This window comes from Cryptotermes secundus, unplaced genomic scaffold, assembly GCF_002891405.2.
Source record: "Cryptotermes secundus unplaced genomic scaffold, Csec_1.0 scaffold2173, whole genome shotgun sequence".
NCBI classification, from domain to species: Eukaryota; Metazoa; Arthropoda; class Insecta; order Blattodea; family Kalotermitidae; genus Cryptotermes; species Cryptotermes secundus.
In genome coordinates, this window is record NW_019735597.1 from 142,020 (window position 1) to 154,640 (window position 12,621).

Sequence of the window (12,621 nt, forward strand, 5' to 3'; positions counted from 1 at the left end):
AGTACCAGGAAAGTTCCTAAGGGATAAAGGGCGGCCGGTGCGTAAAGCTGAAGAACTTGCAGCCATCTATGAGCCGATTGTCTAGATGTGGGAGCTTCGACGTCTCACACCCCTATGGGCACCCACGATCTGTTACAGGGACAGCTTTGCCTTTACCCTTTTCCCACTGGATGTACAACGCATTACACTTACCTTGATACAGAACTTGAGTCGTGCCTGAACCAAAGGAATTCCTCATGTCACCACAAGGGTGTGCCTACCTTGTCCAATCATATATGAATTTGATGATTTCATGAGGCACACGAAATGTCTGGTAGTAACAAACAGCGGACAGCGTACAGAAACTCCCACAGCAATGTTCCGAAGCCACGGTAACGAGTCAGCAATGGGATAATTGCAAAGACGAATATGTAAACATAAGAACGTACGTCTTACAGTAACGGGCGAGTTTACCCTCAATCATTAAGTGATGTGTAACGAAAATAGTTTCTGAAGAGGCAGTGTAGACTTTTCTGTACAGAAATATTAGTACAGCGAAACTTCTCAAAGAAAACAACGGACCACTCCGCCCATAAGTAATCATTTACAGGGGTTGTCTCTGAAAAAAGGGTGAGTGGGTGAAACGTGGAGGTGAGTTTGAGTAGCAGACACCATACATATGTATTACATAACAAATATACTGCATGGATGTTCCGCTGTTAATATTTCTGTATATGAATAAAAGGTACAGTAGATAAATTTACTCAGGTGTTAGCAAATAAAACATACATTAGATATGTGTATACACTACATATGGCGCTCTAATGATCTGCTGACTTAAGAGTACTTAATTCTATTATAGTTTTGGGTTACAGCTTCAATTTTTAAAGCGAATCTCTGGTCACCACGACATGGCACGTCCTCAGTTTGCGGATGGAGGAGACGGCCTCCCGGTATGGAGGGTAGCTGTGAATATAATGGATAAGAAATTCCGGACAGCCGCCAATGGGTTGTCCTCCAGCTTGGAGGTGAGGTTGTCGTGAGGCTAAACTCCTCACCTTATGAAGTAGCTTGTTTCGAAATAACACAAAGGACCTCGAAATTGGAATGATTCTTTGAAAAAAAAAGGGCTAAGCTAACGAAAACGGACATAAGATTTGGTGCGTGGGATGTAAGAAGTCTGCATTGGGCAGGTTCGCGCATGGCCGTTGGGAATGAAATATCAAACTATAAGTTAGATTTAGTGTGAATACAGGAGGTCAGATGGGACAGAGGTGACACCGAACCAACAGACGAACATATATATTTTCTATGGAAGGAGGAACGAGAATCACGAATTAAGTATAGGAGACATACAAGTCGGGTAATGCCCGCTACCACTAAGTCCAGAACTTCACACCTTCTCTTCTGCTTTCTAAAAACTTAAAAATTGGAATATACAAAACTAGAACTTTGCCTACGGTTTTGTATGGGTGTGAACCTAAGCGTCTGACATTATGGGAGGAAGATAGACTGAGGGTGTCTGAGGGGAATATTTGGACCAATAAGAATTAAGCGCAGGATGTCTTCATGCTGTCAAGTGTGCCTTTTTAGAAGTGGTTTAGAGAAGACAATGCATGGTAACTTATGGTGGTTGGGCTGGTCTCCGAAGTTTCACTGTACCTTACAGTTTTGAAGCAAACAGAATCAGCAAAATTCGGCTCAGAATTCTGGCTAAACTAAACAAAAGGTAGCTGAGCGACTTACTGGAAACCAAATTGCTTACCTCTGGAGGATTCGCCGTTCCGTTTCGTGTCATTACAGCGGATGCATTTTGTGTTGCGCTGCCCGTATTTTGGAGCCAGTGGGAGGTGCCTGCCACTGAGAACTTAAGCTGTAGAAGCACTATGAGGTACGTCACCAACGTTGAACCGAACTGCAAAACACAGGATAGTGTTTCATAAATATGAAAAGTTCTTAACTTAAAGAGGTGGTGCAGAGAAATCAGGAACGATTTCAAATTTATTTGGCTGTATCGGTTTACTGATCTTAAACACTGTACTTAACAAAATAAGTCTATGGAACAGAATAACTTTTGAGAGATTAACAATATAAAAATAGGCGTCTATATATGGAATCATATTAACTGTTGCAATGTTCACAGGTCTGCTAGTGGTCCCCTTTCTTAGTGACACTAACCCAGACAAACACTCTGAAATCCTAATTATATGAGATCCACTTTCATATTTTCCTCCGATCTGAGCCTAGGTCTAACAAGTGGTGTTTCTATCGCTTTTAAATTAAAAATTTTATGTCAATTTCTCATTTTTTCGTGGGGTACTACATGATCCGCCAATGTAGTCGACTGCATGTGAATAGCCTAATATTATAATTATTCATTTAAACAATACAAATTACGAATATCCAGCTACAGCAACGTGGGTGTGGAATGCGTTCGTACATTGCTAATGCAGGTAACAGATATTTGTAGATCAATAATTGAAAGTTGCGTATATTAAAGTTCACAGAAAGTAGGCACAAATTTCGTTTTTGTTGCACATCATAGAAATGTCTTATTATCACGTATTTAGAGCGTAGTATTTATGTGATACTAATATGAAAATGATCTCTATGAATAACCCAAAGAAACGCAACAATAAGAGGAGAATCCGTGGGACTGCTGGCTTCGTTCATTGTTAATTTTTCTATCCTACCCCGTCGACAAAGGGGCACGCGGTAGCATAGTTTGTTGAGGCACCATACTACAAGCCGGAAGGTCGCTGGTTCGAGTCCTGATGATGTGGATTTCTTCAATTTACTTAATCCTTTCAGCCGCATTATGGCCCTGCGTTGAACTCAGCCTCTAACAGAAATGAGTACCAAGAAACTTCCCGGAGAGTAAAGCGCGGCCGGCGCGTAAGGCTGACAACCTTACCGCCATCTGTGAGCCGATTATCTAGATAATGTGGGAGCCTCAACTTCTCACAACCCTATGGGCCTCCACGCTCTGTTACATTGACAACTTTATTTTACCTTATCGACAAAACCTGATTTCAGCTGTATGTACAGACGTAATTATACTGTCTTATTTTCTCCAGAAATTGAATTTAGTTCCTCCTAACCGATGTAACCGAGCAAGTGTCAATTCTTTTTCATCTGGCAATGGAATCGAATCCAGTTTCCGAAACGTTTTCTCTCTAAAACAACGGAGTGTAAACGAAGTCAAAAAGTCATGTAATACCGAGTGTTGTACACCATCGTTAGAACCCTTTAAAATTAATTAGATTCCTTTTCATAATAAGAGTTGTTTTCTGGGTTATAAAGCTATGCAGCCCTTAAAAGTCAACCTACGCTTCGGAGGAACATGTCGTTTTCATTTCCTGGTTCGAATAATAAACCAAGCAAGGAACCATCCAGCTACCTGCTTCACGCTACTATTTGCTCAATTTACTCATATCTTGAAGATGGGGTGATATAATCCTGCGAAACGTCGGTTAATCTCAATGGAATACCTTGCGTCATATCCCGGAACATTCAACTCTTCATAACCACCCATGTAATGACCTCAAATCCTATACTGGTATATGACAGATTGTATTTCTCAAGCTTAGTATTAGTTATCTCAGGAAGACGGACTTGAGGAAAATAAATTAAAAAGGCTGAAGCCTTAAACATTTGTATTTTTGTAACCATAAAAATTTTGAGACACTTATTTTTACAAATACGGATATAACTGGTACAGAGAGTGGTCAGTATAGCGTCTTTAAAATTTGAATTTGGTCAATATGTACAGAATTCCGCCTGTCGTTCTGAACACACAGACACGGCGTGTGAACGTAAACTTGCGAGAGCATGAGTACTCACGGCTACGAGCAACTCCCTGTTGATCCTGACGTACCCTCCAAGAGAGATGACGGGTGGCTCAGCGGAGATGGTCTGGAGGAACGTGCTTACCTGAAACAAGTGTTCGAAAATTAGTAAGTTAAGCAAGCAGCAAAGTAGCCAACGAAATAGCTAACTCTACGGAACAGACTCCTTCTTCAGAAACTAGTAGTCCCAAATAGTGCTAAGAAACTCCCTATCTTTTATACAATCAAATATTTCTTTGCCTTATTGACAACAGCCCTGCCACTGATCTGAATATTCAGACGGACTAATCAAATCCAGAGAGAGCTGGAAACTGAAATTTCATTAACAAAATAAATGCTTCTTAATTTCAGATTTATTGTAAAAAAAAAGCTGGATGTTTCAGTCCCGACAACAACTGTGCGGACACCAGGACACCGGGACAGTGGTTATAAAAACTGGACTGTCCCGGACAAAATGGGACGTAGGAACTCTTTAAGCTAGATGTGTGTCAGGCTGTATGTTTGTCGGCGTAATTTTGCTGGCGTTCTTACCTGAAGATTTGTCTCCTTGTTGTATGTAGCAGTCTGAAGGCGAAGGAGTTTCTTCTGGAAGGCCACGTTCGCCTGCGGAAAGAGTTACCTGACATATTTATCTCGTGACTAAAGCATTTGAATGTGTAAGAAATTAAGAAATGTTTAAACTCTAACTAAAAGTCTCCGATGGTGTTTTATTAAAGTGATATTTATGTCGTGCATTTTTCCTCCGTCATTTTTTTGTGATTAAACATCACAGCGTTCTGGAGGCTGGCTGTGCTTCAAATATCAGTTAGAACTATTGAACTTACTGTGTTGCGGCCATTAGGTTCAACTAATTTCTATCCCTGAGTATCTAGGATATATACAATGCAGAATGTCAAACATAACGGAAAGTATTGCTGAGTTTCATTAAAATGTTTTTAATGATTAGTACGTAATTTAGAGAAGGCAACAGATTCTAAAACGGAACGTGAAATATGTAAGAATAAAATACAAATAAACGCGTGGGGAATTGAGACTTTGTTTTAACATCCTCTTACGGGTATGAAACGATGAAAACTTTAGCTATAATTGGCTTTTTAGATTAATCCTCTGGGAGGTTTCCTTCCGGAATTTCCGAGGATGCTGAGTCCTCATCAGGAGGTTCCCATTCATCGCCTTTCTTAACCCTAACCTCTTCTATCTGTATGAGTTGGTCCACAGCAGAACACCCTGAATATCAGAGCTTTCTCGAAGCTTAGGAACAAGGCTGCACCACAGCTCAAGCGGTTAGTCGCTGGCTTCCCACCGCGGCGGCCCGAGTTCGATCCCGCGGTCTGGTCAAGTGGGATTTGTGGTGGACAAAGTGGCACTGGGGCAGGTTTTCTCCGAGTACTTCCGTTTCTCCTGCCAATCTTCATTCCACCAATTGCTCCACAATCACCCTCACCTATCATCTGGGGCTGGTACAATAGACCAGAAGTGCCCGCAGTACAAGGGACTTAGTCCCACCCCAGTAGTAATAAGAAAAAGTGTCTTAGGAGCTCTCTCGGCCACTAAGGCCGAAAGTCTACATCAAATAAAAGGATTTTGCTAACTTTAAGAAAGACGTTGTTGGCTCCCTCGCAGATGGCTAGGATCATGGAGGCAGAGAAGGTGGCGCAGATTGACAAAAGTCTGCTATCGAAATTTCCCGCGATGGCATCGGACAGCGTAGCGTAGGCTGAAGTTGCGACCATGAGGAACTGGTGTACAAGGTAGCAACCACAGGTGTAGCAGCTAGCGGCTCCTGTCTGCGTTGCCAGGTGGCTCAGGTCAAGCCAAAGCAATCTGTACTGTGCCAGTACTGTGGCCCACATGGGGCTCTTGTCCAGAGTCTGGAACAAAAGGCAGTCCCATCAGTCCGAGTACTTTCAGTCTTCACCAGCCATTGTTGTTCAGATTCCCAATCATAGCTCATGCATCATTCCTTCTGAGAAAAATTTTACTCACTGAAATAACATGTCCTGAGCAGTGCTGCTATCTGCAGATATGTAATGAAATATTTTTCAGCGAAGGTGGACATTCCGTACACTCCACTGCCGTTCATTTTTATCACCTTTTACTCATCTTAATTAGTGTCAACTGTAATGGCCACCAAGCTGCATAATGATGCAGAATAGTAAGCACTAGCCTAGTACATGAGATACACGAGGGGGGAGGGTAACGTTGTCTGCTACCGTGGAGGAGTATGCACGGGAAGAGGTTCCTGTGTACTGCTGAACACGAAAACATAAACACAGAATGAACTGCCTCCAGTTACTAATGTGCTTGCAAAGCTTCTGCACATTTCAAGGCCACAGCTCATGTCCCACCTAACTGTAACTGTAGGCTATATATATATGTTAGGTAAGGTAAAGTGTTCCCTGTATTTAACTATATAAGCACTACGGCACGACGGTTTATGGGAGAGTGGATGTATAGATCCAGGTTTTCTCGAACTTGGCACTAGTTGGAAGTGAGTGGTCATCTTCACGACCAGACCGCTTTACCCCCGGGACCCAGTGGATAGGAGTCTATGTGGGTCCCAGAACTGGTGTGGACGACGTGGAGAACAGAAAATTCTTTACCCTACTGGGACCTATGTGTAGAGAGAGAGAGAGAGAGAGCCTCACGTGTCCTGCAGAGACAGCAACTTGTTGCGGAGGCTGAATTCCTGTCTGTGCGTACAAAGTGAGGCGAGACAGATGGCCTGTCTTCATCGTCATATTATTATGCTTGGTCGCCATAGAACCACTTCGAAAGCAGAAACAGAGGGCGGAAAACGTTAATATTAGGATAAGATCTTAAAGTTTGTGACGATGGTAAGTTGTTACAATTATTAGGTTCTTGGGCATTATCTATCATCTTGTCTGTTCTTAAAAAACCGCCCTGTTTCTTTTAAGAAGCACAGCGTTTCGGGGACTGGATTCTGTCTCCTATCTGCTATATCCGGAGATAGGAACTAGCTCTATCTATTGGACCCAACTCAGTAAGTTTTACCTGAGGACGGGGACAGAACCCAGTCTCTGAAACGTTGCGCTTTTTAAAAGAAACAGGGCGGTATTATAAGAACAGACAAGATGATGGATAATGCCCAACAACATGTTAATTTTATTAATATTAGGAGAAATAATCGTCCATGGAAGGCGGAGAAAACAGCGAAGTACTAACTGTTAACATAAACGAGAAAACAAATGAAAACTAAAGATACGATAATGCTCATTACAACTTTTACATTAAAACAGCATGAAAGTGGAACGAGGCCAAAACTCATAATGAAAATAACACTCACACATACACAAGGCTACAAAATGCTGATGAAGTTCGATTTGTCATAAAAGCATATTTCAATCAATTTTGTCGAAAGAGATTTTCTGATCGCTTGCTACATGAGTTGTATTTTAACTGAGCCTCATTTACTAGACGCTCAGTGATTTAATATTCAGGCCAATAAATATCTGACGCTACAGAATGTTCACGCAAGTACAGATGTCCAGTTGACCCCATGAGATCTACGGGTAACACCCACGTTCATTTCCTATATCCACCTCTGGCATTCTTAAGTAATCTTTCCTTACCTTGGATAGACTTTCCTCAAGTGCGACTGCACTGCGACTTAAGGCAGTGAAGGTGAAGTACCAATATACACCGCTTACATTCATCAGAGAGACGAGATATGAGTACAGAATTTCATCCGGAATATTTTTGACCGCGATCACGAAGCCGCAGCTTGCAAGAATGCTGATGTGGGACAGACTCAACGTCAGCAGGACGGCCGTGAGGCACCGACGCTTGAGCGGGAGAACCAGGTTCGCTCCCGTAACCTGACGATAATGACTCTGGAAAAAGTGACACAAGAAATAAACTTACGTTGCCAGAAGAGGAACCCGTGCCGCACTGATAAGCATTTCCAGAGATTTATTGTAACGTTATACACGGAATGGAGTCCTTCTTCAAATGCTATTAGGTACAAGCTTTATGGACCCAGAGGTTCATTACCATATCCACAAGCGTCATGAATCCCGGTCCTTAGCGAGATGAATCCAATCCACGTCTTTAAACCTTATTTCTTTTAGGACCAACTTCAATGCTATGTCCAATCTACTGACATGGGTCTCCCAAGTGGTTTTGGAAACTGGATGCATCCATTATCAGAAAGGGGGAGCGTACCCAGCTGAACCCGTTGAAAAGAGTATATTTCGATTGCTAGGCTGACTCTTTCAGACGGGGCCATTTGAGTATAATCCTGTCCTTGCAATTAAATCTGATAATGGAGACAGATCCAGTTTTCTTAGAGTTGTGTCAAGCTTCTCCTGCCTTGTTAGCACTCATCTTTCCGATGTACTGTCTATTGAAACATAAGATGTAAATGACATTGTAAGTATACATATATATATATATATATATATATATNTTTAAACGTTTAGCAAGAAATTTATGACACGAATAACTTAAATCTTTTTTTTTGAAGTGTAAGGAGTTGGGATAGTGTAGTCGGTATAACGACTGACCACGGGCTGGACGACCGAGGGGCTGGAGTTCGAGTTCCGATACAGGCATGATATTTTCCTCTCTACGATGTTCGGACCTGTTTTGGGGTTCACCTTTCTTCCTATCCAATAGGTACCGGGAGCTCTTTCGCCGGTGGTAAAGCGTCCGGAGCGTGAAGCTAACCACTCACCTCCAGCTAGTGCCGAGTCAAGATAATGTGGATCTTTATATCCACTCCTCCATACGCATTCGTGACGTAGTGCTTTTACCTTTTATAATTTTATTTTCCATTTAATACTTTACAACCCCTGAAGATGGTCTTGTGTGACCGAAACATATTAAGGTTTCTAGAGCAATTAATCAGTACAAGGAAATAAAATAGATAATGTTTAAATAAGACAAAAAATTTGTGGCGATCATATAGTATTACAATTCTTGACTTTTTGGACATTATCCATTTTGATTTAGAAACATAGTTCGGAGGCTGGACTCTGTCTCTGCCCTCAGGCAAAAGCATAGCAGTTGGGCCCTGTAGACAAAAGCTCTAGCTCTATCGATTGGACTCGAGAGCGGAGACGGAGTTAATTCTCCGAAATGTTTTAAAATGAAAAAGAAGACGATGGATTCTGTCCTCAAAATCAATAATTTTATAGATGTATTTAGATTGATATATGTATTTTGTTGTATGTCTTATTTATTTTGTGCGCAATGAGTTCACCATTGCTACAAACCTCTAGAAATCCACTAAATATTTCTAATCATTTTAGTGAATTTTCATGCAGAAGATTGGAAACCTAACCTGAAACGTGCTCCAGTCGTTGAGGTACCTCGCCACTTTAGCAGCTTCCCTCCAGTGAGTAAAGGGCAGGTGGACGAGTGGCACGAGGTACACGAACAGCATGTAGGCGTCCACAGAGTCCTCGAAGCGTCCGTTGGCCTCCCTGATGGCCTGCATCCGGTTCTCGTTGGTGAACCACACGCCAAGGCACAGCAGCCAGTAGAGGCATGCTGAGTACAGCATCGCGAGGGACATCCACGAGAAAACCACTGCACCTGCAGCACGAGGGAGAGAGAGAGACATATGAACGCACTTTGCGTGTGAACTGCTTATGTTGAAGTGAAGTTGTCCCTGTGCTTCACTAATTAAACACTACGCCATGAAGGTGTATGGGGGGGTGGACGTATATATCCACATACTCTTGGCCGCGGCACTTGTTGAAAGTAAGTGGTCACCTTCACACCCCGGCCGCTTTACCACTGGTGAAAGGGCTCCCGGTACCTATTGGATAGGCAGAAGGGTGGGCTCCAAATCAGGCCCGAATTATCGTGGTGAAGAAAATATCATGCCTGTACCGGGACTAGAACTCCGACCCCTCGGCCGTCCAGCCTGCAGTACAATAAAGTAAAGGGAAGTAATTGCCGAGAGATCATAAAACACATCCCCAAAAGCTAGTTCTGCATCTTATGGTAGAATATCCGAATATTACTTTTTCATTTTCAATTTGAATGCAAATGCATTTCGATTTTATGTTAACTCTGAGTTAACAAAAATTCTCAGTGTCGAAACAAATAAAGTAGATAACAGGACGATTGAGGAATGTGACCCTCAACGAACAATACGCCATTTCATAACCACTGCTGTGAGAACCTCAAATCCTACATAGAAAAGTTATTTCTTTCAAAATACGTCAACATCTCTACAAACAACATTAGCAGCTGAACAACATCTAGCAGAAGGACAGTACTACTACTACTACTACTACTACTACTACAGTAATAATAATAATAATAATGATAATCTGAATAATATGTAGCGGATATAACTTTGCCACCAATAAAATACATTTTTCGAATAGAATTAAGACTTATGATCACGTGCGCAGAAGCAAGTTAGCTCATGAGCTACATTGCCTTTTATGAGTTATGAGGTAACATACCTAAATAAGACAATAAGTTCTACACGAACTCGTTCAACACGACATAAAATCCTGGAAGTTCTGAGCACTAAGTCCCCTGCTAGGCCGAGCCATGGCTCAAGCGGTTAGTCGCTGGCTTCCCACCGCGGCGGCCCGGGTTCGATCCCGGGGTCTGGTCAAGTGGGATTTGTGGTGGACAAAGTGGCGCTGGGGCAGGTTTTCTCCGAGTACTTTCTTTTTTCCTGCCAATCTTCATTCCACTAACTGCTCCACAATCACCCTCACCTATAATCTGGGGCTGGTAAAATAGGCCAGAAGTGGCCGCTGTACAAGGGACTTAGTCCTACCCCACTAGCAATAAAAAAAGTACCTTGCTCCATGGAGTACAATTATTGAGAAGCTGATAGTAGCTCGATTGGTCAAGAAATTCCTGATCAATTTTAGAATTCTGAGTTTCAAGCTTCTCTACCGGTCCATATAATATGAAGAGCTGAGGTACTATAAGCTTTTCGAGGACTATGCTCCTTGGAATCTCTGACAAACGGGTGTTTGAGAACAGGGTGTTGAGAAGGATGTTTGGACCCAAGAGATATTAAGTGACAGGAGGTTGGAGAAAACTGCATAATGAGGAGCTTCAGAATTTTTACTCTTCTCCAAGTATAATTAGAACGATTATGTAAAAGTGGATCAGATGTGCAGGGCATGTAGCACGTATGGGGAGTAAGGCGATGCATATATAGGATTTTGGTGGGAATGTCAGAAGGAAGATCACGAGAAGATCTAGAATTAGGTGGGAAGGTAATATTAAGATCGATCCTAGAGAGATACTGTGGGGTGGTGTAGACTGGACTGACCCGGCTCAGAATAGGGACCAGTGGAAGGCTCTTGTGAACATTGTAAGAAACCTTCGGGTTCCATAAAATGGTGGGAAATTCTCGAGTAGTTCCGGCTGCTCCTCAAGAAGGGCTGAACTCCAAGCAGTGAGTTGGTTAGTTGGTTAGTTAGTTGGTTAGTTAGTTATGCTCCGTGATTTCCTCAAGCATAAGCTGAATGTGGCACCCAGTTAGTATTTACCTCCTGCTTCCGACGTTAAGGGTAGCACCCCCATTGCTCGCATCACCAACAGCAATGGCTTCAGACTGTCATAATACGGGTTCAGTGCATAGCCGTGTGGAGAGTGGCCGCAGAACTGGCTGACGTCAGACCTGCTGAACTCATATGAAGTCGGCTTCATTCCGTAGCTCAAGCTGTCAACTGTGCTCATTGGTTTGTGGGCCAGGAATGTCCCGGCGTCTGTGCCAGCGGACACTCGTCCTCCATGTCTCCTCCATTTCAATGCAAACCTAGGTCTTTGTTTGTGATTTCTATGTTTCATGTTATGCGTTTTGTTCTGTAATAGGATCTGTTGTAGTTCTATTAAACACAGGAGCTGACGTCACGAAGAGATGATTGCGATCGAAGATAACAATGAATAATACTTGAGTCAAACTTCACTCAGACCCAATACTGAATATAACTTCCTTCTATACAAAAAAGTCCATACAGCTGTATCCAACAATCATCACAATCTAATACAAAAGCAATTCGACCTTCTAATATATGAGCCTACAGAATTTTCTTGCTAAGGCTACAGACTTCGTCATGTAGCGGTTGAAAATAATTATAGTTTTGTTTAAGATCTGAACGTTTCACTGCTGCTGAAGAAACTGAAATCCTCTCAGGCTGGCGGTAATATCAGTTAGTGAAATATGATCGGCGTGTCAGAGATTCATCACTTCATGTATTATAGTTTACGTATATATATACTGCTATATCGCATATGAATACATTCAGAATTTCATTTTGAATATATTAGATAGAGAAAATACTGTGATTTTGGCAATGTGGCATTCGTATTCATGAATCGTACAGCAAGGAGGCGCTAAAATATGATTTTTTCAAGTTACAGCGATTGGAATAGGTTATGGATCAATATCCTTTACAAGGTATTACAGTCTCACACAACAGTTTGAATTGTCTCGATATAAAATTTTATCCTGGTCTTTACACTTCCGTAAGTGTCCAGTGGAATTACAATAATCAACAGGATGCAGTCTTACAAATGCTGCGATATTAATATTAAAAATATGTTGCTTTAATATTGCTCTGTGTTTGCTAGTGCCAAAGAAGAGGTACAATTCTGGAATCTGACGAAGCCCTTCAGATCTAAGATCGCATTTTGTGCTTCAGAGCCAGAAGTGTTGCTGTTGTTGTTAATACAAAATATAAGCAAAGAAGCCGTCACCGTAGTGACACACTCTGAATTTCTCGAGCTCTATTTCACTTCACAATTGTTATCATTTTATGTAGTGAAATCGACGCATACAAATGCG

The 12,621-nt window shown here is 42.0% G+C and overlaps 1 protein-coding gene across 1 annotated transcript; it reads right to left on the reverse strand.

Moving 5' to 3' along the window:
- Positions 1–3,738: 3,738 nt before the first annotated feature.
- Positions 3,739–11,624, reverse strand: LOC111869716 (gustatory and odorant receptor 24). Its single transcript, XM_023861435.1, has 6 exons — positions 11,324–11,624; positions 9,133–9,386; positions 7,499–7,681; positions 5,420–5,698; positions 4,359–4,430; positions 3,739–3,912 (listed from the first exon to the last, which is right to left on the reverse strand). Exons 1-6 carry the CDS (start codon positions 11,622–11,624, stop codon positions 3,739–3,741), a joined length of 1,263 nt encoding a protein of 420 aa, XP_023717203.1.
- Between the last annotated feature and the right edge of the window lie 997 nt (positions 11,625–12,621).